General features: G+C 40.2%; 7 protein-coding genes across 7 annotated transcripts; 4 read left to right on the plus strand and 3 right to left on the minus strand.

The window, feature by feature from the left end:
- Positions 1 to 143: 143 nt before the first annotated feature.
- On the plus strand, positions 144 to 3,116 carry PFK1 (6-phosphofructokinase subunit alpha; the record flags this gene model as incomplete). Its single annotated transcript, XM_018132108.1, has 1 exon — positions 144 to 3,116. One exon carries the CDS (start codon positions 144 to 146, stop codon positions 3,114 to 3,116), a length of 2,973 nt encoding a protein of 990 aa, XP_017987314.1.
- Positions 3,117 to 3,433: 317 nt separating this feature from the next.
- Positions 3,434 to 5,440, plus strand: TRF5 (non-canonical poly(A) polymerase TRF5; the record flags this gene model as incomplete). The annotated part of the gene is made up of 1 exon (XM_018132107.1): positions 3,434 to 5,440. The coding sequence occupies one exon, from the start codon at positions 3,434 to 3,436 to the stop codon at positions 5,438 to 5,440; it is 2,007 nt and encodes a 668-aa protein (XP_017987315.1).
- A 51-nt stretch (positions 5,441 to 5,491) lies between these two features.
- Positions 5,492 to 6,052, minus strand: PTH4 (Pth4p; the record flags this gene model as incomplete). Its single annotated transcript, XM_018132106.1, has 1 exon — positions 5,492 to 6,052. One exon carries the CDS (start codon positions 6,050 to 6,052, stop codon positions 5,492 to 5,494), a length of 561 nt encoding a protein of 186 aa, XP_017987316.1.
- A 211-nt stretch (positions 6,053 to 6,263) lies between these two features.
- On the plus strand, positions 6,264 to 8,771 carry CLA4 (serine/threonine protein kinase CLA4; the record flags this gene model as incomplete). Its single annotated transcript, XM_018132105.1, has 1 exon — positions 6,264 to 8,771. The coding sequence occupies one exon, from the start codon at positions 6,264 to 6,266 to the stop codon at positions 8,769 to 8,771; it is 2,508 nt and encodes an 835-aa protein (XP_017987317.1).
- Positions 8,772 to 8,973: 202 nt separating this feature from the next.
- On the minus strand, positions 8,974 to 13,782 carry MON2 (Mon2p; the record flags this gene model as incomplete). The annotated part of the gene is made up of 1 exon (XM_018132104.1): positions 8,974 to 13,782. The coding sequence occupies one exon, from the start codon at positions 13,780 to 13,782 to the stop codon at positions 8,974 to 8,976; it is 4,809 nt and encodes a 1,602-aa protein (XP_017987318.1).
- A 353-nt stretch (positions 13,783 to 14,135) lies between these two features.
- On the plus strand, positions 14,136 to 15,431 carry MRX6 (Mrx6p; the record flags this gene model as incomplete). The annotated part of the gene is made up of 1 exon (XM_018132103.1): positions 14,136 to 15,431. The coding sequence occupies one exon, from the start codon at positions 14,136 to 14,138 to the stop codon at positions 15,429 to 15,431; it is 1,296 nt and encodes a 431-aa protein (XP_017987319.1).
- A 119-nt stretch (positions 15,432 to 15,550) lies between these two features.
- RIM21 (Rim21p) lies at positions 15,551 to 17,050 on the minus strand (the record flags this gene model as incomplete). Its single annotated transcript, XM_018132102.1, has 1 exon — positions 15,551 to 17,050. The coding sequence occupies one exon, from the start codon at positions 17,048 to 17,050 to the stop codon at positions 15,551 to 15,553; it is 1,500 nt and encodes a 499-aa protein (XP_017987320.1).
- Between the last annotated feature and the right edge of the window lie 439 nt (positions 17,051 to 17,489).

The raw sequence follows: 17,489 nt of genomic DNA on the forward strand, positions 1-17,489 counted from the left end.
CTCGTTAAAGTTGCTAATATCCATTATATATAGTAGATAGGCCATAGATAAATAAAAGGAGATAAAACTTAAAAGAACCCCCTACTATCTATTATTTTTTATTTAAGGGCTCTTATCAGTTATTAATCGACTCTAATATTGCAATGTCAGTTGAAACAGTATATGGATATGGGTTTAGATCATTAAGAACAACGGATGAATCCCTTTATGCTTCCACGGTGAAATTTTATAGGGGGCTAGGCTTCACAGTCGTTAAAATATATGATAAATTCAAAAACCCAGAAGATAGCATATTGTCACTAGGTACAAGTCACAGCTCTAGAAAGGAAACATGGTTAGAATCGTTTAAATTGTCTGCTATTGATGCAGATGGTTTTCGTGTTCCTCAGCAAGAGGCGTCTAATAGCAATCAGTCGGATGGTGCGATGGTTAAGATTCGGTTAGTTCAGGAAGGTATTAAAGGTATGGATGATGCTGTGGATATTAAGTACTATTCTGCTGATTTTGAAAAGTTTGCTTGTGATTTCCCAGATCGTGAGCAGGTTTCAAAAAATACGTTTAAGATCATTGATCCGCTAGGAAATAATATTTTCATCACCAGCATGCCTTACCTGTGTAACGAGAAGGAAGTTGATGCTAAGTTCTTTACTGAAAACGTGCCGCAACCATGGTATGAGGACGAAGAAGAAGTCACGGGCGACGCAGATGATATTTCATTGTTGAAAAAAAGCCTGCATTCGGCGGCAAAGGCATCTGAGGGCAAACCTAAGAAGAAGATTGCCGTGATGACTTCCGGCGGTGATTCTCCTGGTATGAACGTGGCTGTTCGTGCGGTTGTGAGAGCTGGTATATACTACGGATGTGATGTTTACACTGTCTACGAAGGTTACGAGGGTTTGTTACGTGGTGGGGATATGTTGCATAAAATGGGCTGGGCTGATGTCAGAGGCTGGTTGAGTGAGGGCGGTACTTTAATTGGTACTGCGCGTTGCTTGGCGTTCAAGGAGCGTGTAGGAATGAAGAAGGCTGCCGCCAATTTGATTGAAAAAGGGATTGACGCCTTGATTGTCTGCGGTGGTGATGGTTCTTTGACCGGTGCTGACTTGTTTAGATCGCTATGGCCCGGTTTAGTTGAGGAGCTTGTTTCTGAGGGAAGATTTACTCCAGCCCAAGTTGCGCAATACAGGAGCTTGACCATTGTTGGTTTGGTTGGGTCGATTGACAACGATATGTCTGGTACTGACTCTACCATTGGTGCATACTCAGCTTTGGAGCGTATCTGTGAGATGGTCGACTACATTCATGCTACTGCAAAATCGCATTCTCGTGCCTTTATTGTTGAGGTTATGGGTAGACACTGTGGTTGGTTAGCTTTGATGGCAGGTATTGCAACTGCTGCAGACTATATTTTCATTCCAGAAAGAGCTGCAGAGCCTGATAAATGGAGAGAAGACTTAAAGAGCGTCTGCAAGAGACACAAGAACAAGGGTCGCCGTAATATCACAGTTATTGTTGCCGAAGGTGCTTTGGACAAGGACTTGAAGCCAATTACCTCTGAGGAAGTTAAGGACACTTTGGTTGAAATGGGACTTGACACTAGAATTACTACCTTGGGCCACGTTCAAAGAGGTGGTACTGCCGTTGCGCACGACCGTTGGTTAGCTACCTTACAAGGTGTTGACGCCGTTAAGGCTGTGTTAGAGATGACTCCAGACACTCCATCACCTTTAATCGGTATCTTAGAGAACAAAATCATTAGAATGCCTTTGATGGAATCAGTCAAACTAACCAAAGAAGTTGCTACGGCCATTGAGGCAAAGGACTTTGACAAGGCTATCTCACTACGTGATACTGAATTTATAGAGCTTTATGACAATTTCATCTCGACCACGATCAAGGACGACGGTTCGGAATTCGTCCCTGAAAACGAGAGATTGAGAATCGGCATTGTACACGTTGGTGCTCCTTCTGCTGCCTTAAATGCCGCTACACGTGCAGCAAGTTTGTACTGTTTATCGCATGGCCACAAACCTTTTGCTATAATGAACGGTTTTTCTGGCTTGATCCAAGACGGTGTTGTCAATGAACTTTCCTGGATTGATGTCGAAAACTGGCACAATTTGGGTGGTTCCGAAATTGGTACTAACCGTTCTGTCGCTGCTGATGATATGGGTGCCGTTGCATACCATTTTCAAAAGAACCAATTTGACGGTTTAATCATTGTAGGTGGGTTTGAGGGTTTCAAGTCTTTGAAGCAGTTGCACGATGCTAGACCACAGTACCCAATTTTCAACATTCCAATGACTTTGATACCAGCTACTGTCTCAAACAATGTTCCAGGAACAGAATATTCACTTGGTACTGACACTTGCTTGAACTCTTTGGTTAACTATACCGATGCCATCAAGCAATCCGCTTCCGCCACCAGAAGAAGAGTTTTTGTGGTCGAAGTTCAAGGTGGCCACTCTGGTTACGTTGCCTCCTTTACCGGTTTGGTTACCGGTGCGGTTTCTGTGTATACTCCAGAACAGAAAATCGACTTGGGAACCATTAAGGAGGATTTAGCCTTATTGCAGGAGAACTTCCGTCACGACCAAGGTGAAAACCGTAACGGTAAAATCTTGATCAGAAATGAACAGGCGTCTTCTATCTACACGACTGAGCTAATAGCTGATATAATTTCGGAATCCTCAAAGGGCAGATTTGGCGTTAGAACTGCCATCCCAGGTCATGTCCAGCAGGGTGGTGTACCATCTTCCAAGGACAGAGTTGCAGCCTCCAGGTTCGCTGTCAAATGTGTCAAATTCATTGAGAGCTGGAACAACAAAAATACTGGAGACCGCAGCAAGGATGACAAGATACTTAGATTCAAATACGTTAATGGTGTCAAAAATTACACAGTCGAAAACGAATCCGCCTCAGCTGCCGTCATCTGTGTTAATGGATCCACAGTTTCCTTCAAGCCAATTAAAGACCTATGGACTAGAGAAACTAATGTAGAACTAAGAAAAGGTCATGAAATCCACTGGAAAGAATTCAATAGAATTGGTGATATATTGTCTGGCAGGTGTAACTTAAGAAAAGAGGTCTCTGCTAAGAAGCTAGACTCCGCCTAAATTTTAAATCCTGCATCACAGAATAAGTGCCCTCAGCAAGATCATTGATCCAATTTCATGCCCTTATGACAATAATACGTGTGTAATCTAGCCAGATACCATTAATAACGCTTAAACCGAACTACTAAGTCTATAAACTGTACTACTTTATATTTATTTACCTATAAATACAGTATTGAATCATATTATGTGTAATTGTATACGAAATTAGATTTTTTTTTCAATTTTCAGTTTAAAGGTTTAGAATATCCTCATCGCCATAACAATTATCAGACTTTAATATCAAATAAACGGTACTATAAGTAGGTTTAAAGGTTATGGCGTCAAATATCAAGGTATCTGACACTAATATTGAGAAGAAGAATAAATCTATAGCCAAGAAAAAACGAAATATGAAGACTCAGGAGGATATATCAACTGAAAAATCATCGAATTGGAATAATAATGATAAAATACCCAAAAGAATAAGAAAGTCCTCATTAGTAAAAGCTCAAAAGAAATTCGCTATATTTGACGATACTAGAGAGCATGAAAATAAATATGAAGCATTATCATTGAGTACTTCTGACCAAGAAGAAGTAATAATATTAGACGATGAGGAAAAGTCCGGTACAAATGTAACAAAAAGTATAAAAGTTGTTCATGTGGATGATGAACAGAATAATAAATCTAATAATGAAGCGAAGAAGGTGAAGTTAAACGGCGGGCTGGAGCAAAATGCAGATTTTATTGGGTTTAGTTCAAGTGATGGTGAGCAGGATGCTTCCGACGAGGATAGCGCAGATGTGGAAACTGAGAATGAAAGGTCATCTTCAGATGTTAAAGTACTTGGTTTTAACTCCGAGTATCCATGGATTTTGAATCGTGATCATTCGAAACAGCGTGAGATAGCGGATTGGTTGACTTTAGAAATCAAGGACTTCATTTCGTATATTTCCCCTAGTAGAGAGGAAATTAGGCAGCGTAATGAGGCCATCTCAAAGCTTAAGGCTGCTGTAAGGAGCTTTTGGCCTGATGCGGACTTACTCTGTTTTGGTTCTTACGCTACTGATTTGTACTTGCCGGGCTCTGATATCGACTGCGTGGTAAATAGCAAAGGAGGTGATAAACAAAATAAGAATGCCTTATACTCCCTGGCTTCCTACCTGAGGAGGAACGGTCTGGCAACGCAAGTAACGGTCATTGCGAAAGCCAGAGTGCCGATCATCAAGTTCGTAGAGCCTCAATCGCAGATTCATATTGACTTATCTTTCGAAAGAACGAACGGTGTAGAAGCCGCAAAGATCATCCGCGGTTGGCTATCGGAAACGCGTGGCCTTCGTGAATTGGTTCTGATAGTAAAGCAGTTTTTGCATGCAAGGAAACTTAACGATGTGCATATAGGTGGCCTGGGAGGCTTCAGCATCATCTGTCTAGTCTATTCTTTCCTACAGTTACATCCTAGGATAATATGCAGGGATATTGACCCAATGCAGAACTTGGGAGTGCTGCTGATCGACTTCTTTGAGCTCTACGGCAAGAACTTTGGTTATGACGATGTAGGCATCACAGTCACAGACAATCAGGTGGGGTATATCATGAAAAGGGACCATCCCGAACTTACGCAAAACCTGCGAGGCAGTTTCAATCTCGTTATTCAAGACCCCGGAGATCCATGTAACAATATCAGCAGGGGCTCGTTTAACGTGCGTGATATCAAGAAGGCTTTTGCAGGAGCTTTCGACCTTCTAACGAATAGATGCTTCGAACTAGACGCCTCCACATTCAAGCATCGTGTGGGCAAGAGTATTTTAGGCAATGTTATCAAGTATAATGGTGCTAAGAGAGACTTTAAAGACGAGAGAGGCCTTGTTATCAACCAAGCGATCCGTGAAAACGAAGAATTCCACCAGATGCGCGGCAGAATCGTACGCACTGAGTATGAAGGCGAGTTTATCGACTTAAGCGATGAAGAGGAGGACCTATACAAACTGGAACCTGCTAAAAAGAAGGTAAAAACCACTAAGAAAAATAGCAAAGCCCCCTCGATTGCGGAGTCTAATAACAGCGACCAAAGCGACGGCTACGATCCTGCAGGAAATCAGGCTCTAGCAACCACTCCACGTAACGGTGTCGAGGGCAAGGGCGACGGTTACGTCCCTGGCAAAACAACTACCTACAAGAATAACGTTGACAAATTGATGGGCCTTGACAATGACGACCCCGACGACTATCAGCCTACGTTCGCCAATGAGCCTTCCGAAGAAGAAGAGGACGACTACAATCCAAGAGTTGATAAAGTTAACAAACGCAAATATTGGCTAAATAAGGGCAAGTCTATGTAAGCACCTCTTATGTATCCATAACGCACAAAACTTTCTAGTAGATCATATAAATCATTCCCAACTATTCCAATCCCGAGACCTGGAACTCTTTTTATCACTTCTCCTCTTCTTCTGAAGCATCCGTTCCTTGTCGGCCTGACTACGTATCTTTTCCCATTTCTTCGTAGTCGCCTCAGAAACAGGCTCAGCGAAGAACACAATATTCCGAACCTCTTCAGCTAGTCGTTTCAAGCACTCTTCCTTATTACGTTCCCGCGACCTGCAGCTATCACTCTGAACAACTAACTTATCTTGCTTCTTAGCGTAGTATCTTAAGTTCTTTTCGATAACTTGTTGACGAATTTCTATAGGAAACCAGCTACATTTAGAAAAGTCATTAATAGTCAAAGTACACTTGCTGTTAACCTTATTCACATTCTGGCCACCCGGACCACTAGACCTATCGTACTGCGTTTTATATATTGTGTTTGGTATATTTCGCCAACATAATTGCTCCAACCATCGCTTCGCACTACAAGTTCCTGATGCAACAGTAGAAGAGAACCGTACCGGAAGCATCAGTCGTACAGCCAAGTTACTGGTAGCCGCTATAGCAAGACCAATAGCTCGCATACCAACAAGATAAGAGATGGTTCTTATCTATCACGTGTAGTTGATAGTATAGGTTAATCTCCCTAAAGAATTTTCGGAAATTTTAAAAGTAGCTTGATCTTGGCGTAGTGGCTAACGCGTATACACCCCCAACCACCTGCTGCATGGATATTAGAACCGTTCAGGAAGTTGGCAGGACCTTGGAATATTTTGAATATTAATCATCGATACTATGTCGCTTTCCGCAGCTGCTAGAGAAATATCAGATTCAGATTTCCAAGATATCGGACCGGCGCCGAAGCCACCACCTATGGCATTTAATATGACCAAACCTATAATGAAAAATAGAAGTCAGTTAGATGTCAGTGGTGGTAATGGTGGTCATTTTGGTATTAACCAGCAGAATTCGGTGGGATTGCAGAAGAAGAAGTCGGGCTGGGTGTCGTATAAGGAGGATGGGCTACTTTCTTTCTTGTGGCAGAAGCGGTACTTGGATATGAACGAAACTTATCTTTCCGTTTACAAGAGTAATTCTAAGGATGATATTGTGTTGCAGGTTCCATTGACTGCTATTGTTAGTGTTTCGAGAAATCAGCTGAAACAGCATTGTTTTGAGGTGGTTAGGTTGACCGAAAGATCCGCAAGTCAGTCGTCGAGTGGTTCCGAAAACGCATCAAAAAAATCTATATATTTTGCTACTAAGACTGAATTGGAGTTGCACCACTGGTTGGATTTTATATTTTCCAAGTGCCCGTTGTTGAGCGGTGTTTCATCGCCTACGAACTTTACCCATAAGGTACACGTAGGATTTGATCCGGAAACAGGTTCATTTGTGGGAATGCCACTAAACTGGGAGAAACTGTTGAAGCACTCTAGGATTACTGGCGAAGATTGGAACAACAATTCTGCAGCTGTCATTCAAGTCTTGCAATTCTACCAGGAGTATAACAGCGGGGTTACCAGTCAGGTTTCAATATCTCCCTCAAAAAACCCTCAAAAAACTTCATTGACCAGCAACCAGGCTCCCCTTGGGATTGATTCAAAAGCACAGGGTCCAAATGACAAGAAAGGTACACCAGCTACGCCGCAAAAAGAGCAACCATCGCAAGTACCCAAAACTTCTTTGTTTACCGTCAATTCTGCATCATCGTCCTCTAAGCGGTCACCGACTGTAGCACAACCTAAGAAAGAGGCACCTTTGCAACCTGTACTATATGCAGAAGGGCTATTTGGAGCATTTCCTTCTATGGCTAATAAGCATCCAGCTAACTATAGTAAGCAAAAATCCTCTTTCCCTCCCATCAGCGCTCCATCTCCAGTGGATGCAACTCCATCAACCCATGGTAAAACTCCAAAGACAAATGTCCCTATTTCCAACCCACCCCCAACTCCTACACCACAACTGCAATTGAATTCCTCCCGAGAACAGTATCCGAAGGTGAAGGTCACTGCTCAAACATTGCCATCAGGGAAGAAAAATCCGATCACTGATTCACCACTTTATAATTATGAAGCTCCAAAGCCTTCTAGCCCCATCCCGGCCGCTCCTATGAAACTAGTACCCCCATTGAGGCTGCAGCCCCAGCGTCCAGCTCCAAACCGACCTCCTCAGTTGCTCAACACTAAAGATAGCGCCCCAGCTAAAGTACCTCAACCTGTTAAACCATATGGTAACGTAGCTGCACAACCTTCATATAAAGATCCTAAAAAGCCCGAAGCTGTTCCTGGCCCTGGTGGCCCAAGTGTTACCAGGCCGAAAAAAACCTCGCCGGCCATGTCTACTGCCGAAATAATGGCGAAATTGCAGGCTGTTACTTTCAACACTGACACCACACCATTTTTCCAGATGATTGAAAAAGCTGGTCAAGGTGCCAGTGGATCTGTTTACCTTGCCAAGAGATTAAAGGATCCTCCTCAAGATGAAAACAATGCTGTGCATAATCATATGGCTAATGGCCGTGTGGGAGAGAAAGTTGCCATAAAGCAGATGATACTATCGAAGCAACCTCGTAAGGAACTAATTGTTAACGAAATAATGATTATGAAGGCCTCCCAACATAAAAATATTGTAAATTTCCTCGAGGCATACTTGAAAACGGATGATGACCTTTGGGTAGTTATGGAATATATGGAAGGTGGTTCCCTAACGGATGTCATTGAGAATGCAATGTCAGGCGATGCCTCCAAATGCAGTATGACTGAAGGTCAGGTTGCATATATTGTTCGTGAAACATGCCAGGGACTGAACTTTCTTCATAGTAAACAAATCATTCATAGAGATATCAAGTCCGACAACGTTTTGCTTGATAAAATGGGAAGAGTGAAGATAACTGACTTTGGCTTTTGCGCAAAGTTGACCGATAAGAGAAAAAAGCGGGCTACTATGGTTGGTACTCCATATTGGATGGCACCTGAGGTTGTGAAACAACGGGAGTACGATGAAAAGGTTGATGTGTGGTCATTAGGTATTATGACAATTGAGATGCTAGAAGGTGAACCTCCATACCTAAATGAAGAGCCGTTGAAAGCATTGTATCTGATCGCAACTAATGGCACACCAAAGTTAAAGCGTCCAGATTTACTTTCTTTGGAAATTAAGCGATTCTTGAGTGTCTGTTTGTGTGTGGATGTAAGATACAGAGCTTCAACGGAGGAACTATTACACCATTCGTTTTTTGAAAGAAGTTGCCAGCCAAGCGAGCTCGCAACTTTACTCAAATGGAACAAGAACAATTCTTAAAGGACTTTAAATTTAAAATAGTTACAGTCGGTCAAATTTAGTAGAAATATTATTTTTGAAAAAGTACGCTTATGTTTATGGGTCTAAATTTAGTTTTTAGATTAACTGTCCCATTTCAAATATGATAACAGTGTTACACTATTATTTCTCTTCCATACCGATACTATTGTACTAGTAAGACTTTATTACGTGTTGTAAATAACTAAGTAAATAATACATTAAAAGTTAAGGACAACTTTTGCAGAATATCTTGTAATCCTTCGACTTTATGAGATAGTGGTATAGTCTTCAGTAATAGAGGATACAGGAGCCGCAAGCCTAATTGATCAGGTTCAGAATCAATAGTTTTCTTGTGACGAGATATCACTTCGTTCAGCCCATGCAGTACCTTAACAAGTTCTAGCCTCTTTACTTTAGGCAATGGAGCTCTGTTAAGTAAGGATTCATCACTGATGTATTTTCTCAAGACAAAGGCAATGCGAGAAACCAGATATGGGATAGACATTGTCCTTATTAGATCGTGGCTTCGTTCTTCCGTTTGACAAAAGCGGATAAGATCATCTAAACAAATAGTTGCAATTTTATAATTTGGAAGTAGGTTGGATTCCTTCGTAGATCCTACTATACTTTCGAAATCAAAATCAGCCAAACTCTGTGTGATTTTTTGAAGGTTGGGACAGGAATCGATGACGTAGTTATCAATTTCATCAAATGCATAATAGAATGACCGACTCCATAGTACAGATACGAATGGATGAAGGTGTTCAGCAGTAATTAACGGCAGACTTATGAATTCTAATAATAGATCCCTCTGAGCTTCATATTCGGAAATGTCATATTCCTCAGTTTCTGAAGGGATGTTCACATCAGGATTGCGTTGCAATGGAGCAACAAGCATCCTTGTGTATAAATGAAGTAGCTCATTGACCAAATCGCTATGTTCAGTCGCACTACTGTTGGACAGGAGAGGAAATACAAGTCGATAAATGTTGTGAAAGCACCTTGATGACATTACCCATAATGGAGTTTTATTTTCAAAATTTATGCCTATCATGGACTTAGCTTTAATAGGCTCAAATAGATGCTTTAGAGTCCTTAAAAGGTATTTCTCATCTAGAAATTGATAACTAAATCCTTTTGCACCAGTAACCCTTTGCCCTAGCAAAATACAGGCTTGATAACTTATGGCCTCGAAGGTAGGAATTTTTACATTAGAAACATCATCTAACTTTTCTGATAGTTTTCTCTCAATACGTTTCCTAGTTTCAAAAGGCAAAACAACCATGGAGCTTAACTGATACCATATAAGTAGTTCAATAGTTGGTTCTTGGTCAAACTCAAATTGTTGCATTGCTCCCAGAACGCCTAATTGTAATGCGGAAGGTTTTTTTGTATCAATTGTATGCTCTGGCAGTAACGGATATTTGAATGCAGTATTAAAGACCGCTAAGCACTCTTCTATTGTTTTTGCATCTACAAAGTTGAAAGCAACCAGAAGTTTATAAAGAGGCCCAAAACAACGAATCAACTGTTCTAAACAGTTTATATTATCTTTTCTTTTGCTGTTAGACGGAAGCAATTGACTATAGATAACATTGTATGTTGACCAAACCTCATAGCATGATTCAACTATATTTTTCGGTAAGTTTTCAATCTTATGCAGGGAATTCAGGAGCTCTTCAAGGCTTCGGTAAACTATAAATCTAGCTTCGAATGATTTACTAGATTGTAATCTTTTCATAAAGTTGAACAACCAACTCCACTCTTCAGTCCAGTCATAATCCAAAAAACCAGAAAAATAGGTAGAATAAAGTTGGATTAAACCTTGCAGCGTTATGGACAAGAAATCTGCATATTCATCGTATTCCTGAGGTGTTAGCTCTAGAGAAAGTAACTTTTTTATTACTTTGGCAGAGACCAGTTTCCACGAGGGGAAAAACGACGGATATGAATCTATAATCCTGAAAAATGTATGAATAGCACCCTTCTTGACCTCCAGACGTTCATCACTGGTACAGTCTATTAATGAACGCAGCAAATATACCCATAATGCGTTTGAAATATCTAATTCTGAACTAGTTTTTGATGAAAGGATTTTTGATAAAGATATCACCTCAGAATCTTTATTTGTTGTAGTAGAGATGATTTGAGCAGTAGGAGATTTTGAAGTTCTCGTTCGCAAGTAATCTCCAACTGGCCAAAACTGACTTATTGATGAAAACGAGATATTCATGTCATTATTTTGTCTGATAAATTTTAATAATGTATCAATGAAATCTTTCATCACAGTCAATGGTAGGTTTTGTAAAAAATTGTCAGGGATCAACTTGAACACTTCATAGGCCAATTGTACAAGATCTTTGTATTTTTGCCTAATGCCTTCAACAATAGTAGCATTCTCATTAGTTTCCATGGCTATTATATCGACCCCCTTCTCAATAATGCCAAAAGGAGAAACTAGCAATTTGAATACTGTGGACCACGAGATCTTCAAATGTTCACCAAAGTTTTCAAGCAAAGACTTCAGAGTTCGTAAGGCTTGAAAGTATATCTCGAATTCCACGTTCACAACTCCATTAAAAATATGTTCTTCCGAAACACTGAGATCCATGAGGGTGTCAACCAAACTACACATAGCATCTAGCAGCATCTTACCAATAGAATCGAAGTTAATATTATTGGGCTCTTGTAATTCTTCAGCGTTTGTAACAATAGTGGATACAATATCCATAAAAACCCGGGACACATATAACCGTAGTGATGGCGAAAGAGATCGGTCTGAAACCTGTTTAACAATGAATTCCACAAGTTGAAGCCAAGGAAGCTGGCCTTTTTCCGTATCAGTAAAATGGTTTAAATTGTGCATCACAAGGTCTCGAATGCGATCCACATAAAATAAACTATTACAGTAGCAGTCACGAATGTTTCCGCCAGAGTCAATTTGCATTTTAGAGTCCGTGAAACCATTTGAATTGTTATGAAAAAGACGAATTGAACTATCAACCAGACAGCTGAGAAATACTCTAAAACTTTCATCGGGGTATGCTTTTGTACTTTCAAAAAGCTGCAGAAAACTGCCTTCTATGGTAGATAGATCATTCTTGGTTAAATTTGGGGCAGGTGGAGTAACAATATTTAGGTGGGTGCTCAAAAACTCGGAACATGGCCCATATACGTAATAAGCAGTCCATTGCCAAGCTACTAAGGTATAGTTCCAATTTGTCTCCGTGAAAGTTGAGCCCAAAGATATTGATAGTGAAATTAATGCCCTAAATACACTCAGATTCCTTTGGTGAAAGTTTCTAGAAGGTAACTTATATTGATCTTTAGCAGAAAGTGCTGTTGAAGGCTTCCTCATTATTGTGTCACTTATAGCATGTAACACTGCGGCAGTCTGTGGTGCCTGAGTACCGGCAGAATCAGTAGACGAGTTTACACCATTGTCATTTAGAATTGTTGCTACGCAAAATACTAGGAGACACTGATCAAGTTCGTTGTCGAATGACAGTATTCCTGCTGCATGCGCTAGTTTCTGGAATGCGCGCACCAAGCTATGAAAGGACCCATTATCCAAATTACTTGAATAGAGAAACTTTTTATGGATGGCAAATAAGCTTGGATACACCTCTTGATACATATCCGCTAATTCATCTAAGGTTTGCCTGTCTTCATCTTGGGATGCAGCAGCAGCACGAGAACCAATGCAATTTGAGATTGAGTTAGAAATAGTCAGTAATAGGAATACAATATATGTTTGGTCTGCAGCTGGTGCATTTGGTTTATCTAAGAGATCTAACGACATCACGCGTGAAGAATAAGACTCCTGCACAACTAAAGGATGTTCATTGCTCATTAAAATCGGCGTCTCCTTCAAGATGTCTACAAATATCTCATGGTCTAACATTTCTTTGAGGGTCTCTAATAGCGAAGTAATAACATGTTTCCGGGATTCAAGAGCATCGTAAGCCTTGAAAATCTCTAAAATCATCCCTTCCTTAGCAAAAACACTTTGGAATATCTCGAGAATTAATATTCTTCTCCATTGTTTCGCGTCTGACTTAGATGACAATGTGTGTATCAACAAAGACAATATAACTTCCAACTCTAGTTCCAAAAGCGTCAAATATTGCACTTTTATGAGTAGAGCTATACAACGAGAACTTCTTACCACAATTGGAAAGCTTTTGGATGAAGAAACAGATCTGAGAAGCAGAGGCACAGCCTTAGTTCTCAGTAGAAATAATAGATCTTCATACTTTAAGAAAAGGAGCTCATAATTTAGAAAGACTGTTTCTAAAAGTTCCAAACCATATTCTTCTGTAATGCAATTTCTATCTAATAATGACTGGTCTCTTCCTGGTGTATTATGAATAGTGCACAGGTCAGCAAATAGCAGATTGGCATCATGCCTGTAACTATTGACCCTTATCTTCTCGTCATTTCCCACTGCAACATCGTAAAGATCTGAGCCATCCCCTGGATACTTTAACCGTTCAAATACATCACTAATAAGTTGCTTTAGAGTAGCACTAGCTGTACCTACAACGACAGGAGATTTACTAGGAGTTACTAAAAGGTTAGAACAACAAAGTAGCAGCTTAGCACATAGGGGTCCCGTAATATCCTTCCCATACGTAGTGAAAAATATAGGAATTATCTGCAGTACTTTTAGCTGAATTTCAACAGCTAATTGACTAGAATCGTTCAAGGCCTCTAATACCTGCTCAATTCGCTCTTTAGGTATAGATTTATGAATCGCCAGGCGCTGTAAACATTGCATAGCAAGTGTAGTAAATTTGGGATTCCCAGATTTGCATGATAAAACGAATGGTATTACAAAATCAGGATGACGTTCTAACTCCTCAAAACTATGAACAATTCTTATGATTTGCAAAGATTTATCACTTGCACGTTTGACTTCTGAGTTCCTTCTTTTAGATTCCGAAGACAATGAATGAAGGTCCTGAGAAAGCTGATTCGATATTGCGGAGAAGGAACTAGGTAGTGCCATTGATTCAAATCCTTCCTAACCTTGCAAATAACGGATATTTCCACTTTAATTGCTTCTTTTACATATATACTCCTGAAGAATACTGTAGTAAATAACAACTACATAGGGTCTTGATTTCAAATCACGTGGAACAAATCACGTGACCACAATTTAATCTTCCAGATGATCAAAACTAGCTAATACTAATACTATTGCACGGTCTCATGTCTTCAACAAGTCTATGGCTACTTTATCATCTTTTTTGTTCTGTTGTGAGATAACTATATTTTTGCATATTACAAGCAAAACTGTATAATAAAAATGTTCACCAAATTATGTACTGTTAAAGGATTTATTAAAGTAAAGAATAAGAAATGCTAAGTGCCAGATATGTCTGCTCAAGGCTTCCTAGAGGAGGAAGGCTGCTAAAAAATATTTATGAAAACCCTCGCATGCTATATTCTAGTATGAATGAGCGGAACGCTAACGCTGATAAGAAGGAAAATGTTGATAGAATAAATAATAATATGGTTCGCGGTAGAATCAGAACTAAGGAAGATATTGTGACCAGGTTGAAGTTGAAGGCAAAGCAGAAGAACGATAGTGGTCTGGCTGATGTCGCTGCGCAAAGGTGGATAGTCCCGGCTGTTCCAACTACAGGTCATGTTACGTTAGATGATATAACTGCGGAAACATTCAAAGTGGCTCATAAGCCTTTATTCTTTGGGAAATCCCTGAGTCCAGCACCAGAGAGGCAGTATGACATGTTAGAGAGGCTTATGGCAAGCATTAAGGAAGTAAACATTGTAATTCAAGGAGAAAACGGCGAAATGGTTTTGACCAAAGTCTCCAAGAACGGTGGGAACCCGCTGGCAGGAGGTCAAATGCACTCAAGCTACGATGCTTTCGGTTTAAAAAATATTACTGCTTCAGGGGAGTTTGAAAGTGTTCCTGAAGAAAATGACGTATGTGTATTTCGTAACCCTACTGTTGACGACGTCAAGATGGTAAATATATTCCAGTCTGCTCCTTCAGTAGCCGGATTGTCTTCACCTAAGGATTTTGCAGAACAAAATTACAAATTTATTCGTAAAAGCTATTCAAAATACAAAGTGGTTAGCGACAGTCAGCAACTTTTTAGTAACAATGTCGATTGGATATCGAGACGTATTGAAAAAGAGTACTATAGGCTCACAGACAAGAAACTGGTAACAAATTTTCCGGACCACCTTATCCCCGTAAACTCATACATTATAAGAAGCATTCAATCGAGAAAAGCGCTCAAGCGTTTCCTAAGGAAAACTATTCACAATTACATTCATCCGCTCGTAAATTTAACTCAGAGTAAATTTAAGAAAGTGAAACAAGGAGAGACATTTGCCAAACGGATTTCGCTTAGGGTTGATCTCGTAGTAAGGAGCCTTGCGAAATTGCTTCCCACCGTCAAGATGGATGATCACATTGATTGTGTCGTTCATGAAAGTCCTGTTCCTGGTTTTAATAGGATTATTCGTCTGAAGCCACAAAGGAATACATTTCCCTATATTAGGTACCCCAGTATGTTAAATAAAATACCGCGTTACGACAACGAACTTGGAAGAAGAACTAAAATCAAACATAAAATACACCTGGCCAGCTACAGGTTAGAAAATGTCCTCGAAAACTCCTAAACGGATGAGCATGGAAATAATACTTCAGACTTGGCAGTTGGAAACTGATATCAAGCATATAACTGTATATATATATAATTCTCAACTCATATAAAATGCAAGCGTCTTCATTAATTCTATTAACTTTGATTTAAGTTATCAAAGTCTACATCTTTCGTTCTATACAAATATGTATCGTTACTCTGATCGAGTCCAAGCCTTTTTATTACACGGTTCTTGCTTCTATCCTCCTCACTCTCGTGCTTCCAATTCAGAGACCAATTCCCCAAACTTTTGACAAATACCCTGTCTGTATAATATGTAACACCGTCTCGAATAGCTCGGATTCTATCCCATACGTCCCTTCGCGTTTTTAGGACAATGACAGAGTTTTGATCATATTCCATGGGATGAGATGTGGAAAGGTCCTGGCCTGTAATGACAGAATCATCAATAAACCCACCAGGCGAATTACTTCTTCCTAACCTTGAATAATTTGAGTTGCTATTGGTCTTCGTAAATTGCGCTCTCAAAGCATACTTCACATAATAATAGAAATGCTCCTCATCTTCATAGATAGGCCTTCCCATAATACTTTGAGTTTGTAATTTCGCTTCTAAAACATCCACACGGTCGTACCATTCCCATACAATGACTGTAGAGCACATATACCAAACGGTGCTGAATATCTCGTTCGAGTTGTCAAACCATACCCGGACCAGATCAAAAAAGAATAATACAGGCTGAAATAGTACCACACAAACTGTCAACAGTGTCAGTAGTATCATTTGAAGTCCTTGAAAACAAAACTGTCTCTTCGTGAATATTTGAAGTCCCAACAAACTCGCATAAGATCCCGCAAGGGCGACTCTAATAAGGAAAACAAACGGTGACAGCACATTCACGCTACCATGATCCATCTGCTTGGGACTCTGACCACGATTAATTACACATATGGGAATTATCCAGAGTATCTGCGAGATAAGTGATAGTATCACTCCGCATACTGAAATAAATCGTTTTTCTTTGACCCTATCGTAGAACCTCATCACAATTTGTACTTGGCACAACTGGAACGCGAAAACTGTTAGAACATCCAGCACTGCAAAAATCTTATACTTCCAAAGCACACTCATCACAGTGTTAAAGGGAATAATACCTTCGGAAACGTAATGCTGATGTAACCGTCGTAAGACTTCCGCTGTTAACACAATGGACTTAATACTTGCCAAAAGCGATGCAAAACGCAGCAATCTTGAAACCCCATGCACAGCTCGATTCGAGGTACTAAGAAATCCAACTACTGTCAAAAACAAAATAACAGCTAAACTTGAAGTTAAATACTGTAGCATCATGAAAACACCACGTCTAAATGGCCTTGCATTGTGATGGACTTGCGTATACCTCTTCCAGTCTTCCCATATCTCAGGCAACCATGCAGCACTGTCTGCATATCTTACAAACGATGAATACGCTGGATCGCCCGCATCATTATAAGCACTGAAATCCATTGCGTCAACCTTCATAAACCCATTCGGTAAGATATCCGACACGAGCACCCCCTCTCCCAACTGCAAGGTCTTACGAGTCTCATAAGCAATCTTCTCATATGGTACCCTCCACTCAATCAGGAATACCATAGCTCTTTCCTATTATTATTGCTTTACATGCGACTTTTGTCGTCATCGTTTTCCAAGTTGTCAACTGTAAGTTTATGTCCTCTTAAAACAAAACATCTAATAAACGCGCAGCTGCACAACTACCAGGATCACCCTCTCAAGTACCAGTCCCGACTCAATCACACCTTTACGCACGTAGTCCCCTTGTATCTCCTATTCTTGGAAATACATTTCTGATCACGTGATATTACTATGACGTTGAAATTTAAAATTAGCCGTTCCCAGAGAGAGAAACGTAAGGCAGTAGGCCAGGTTCAAAAAGAGCATAATATCAACCAGTAAGGATTCTCAGCGAGTCGTAGGATAGACCATTGGCTTTGATGAAGGTTTACGTTACGTAGGCCTTGCTCTGCCAAGCCGAAATTTAGCCCTGTACTGGAATTTGTTGATATTTTCTTGC

The sequence above is a fragment of the Eremothecium sinecaudum genome, chromosome IV (assembly GCF_001548555.1).
Source record: "Eremothecium sinecaudum strain ATCC 58844 chromosome IV, complete sequence".
In the NCBI taxonomy this organism is placed as follows: Eukaryota; Fungi; Ascomycota; class Saccharomycetes; order Saccharomycetales; family Saccharomycetaceae; genus Eremothecium; species Eremothecium sinecaudum.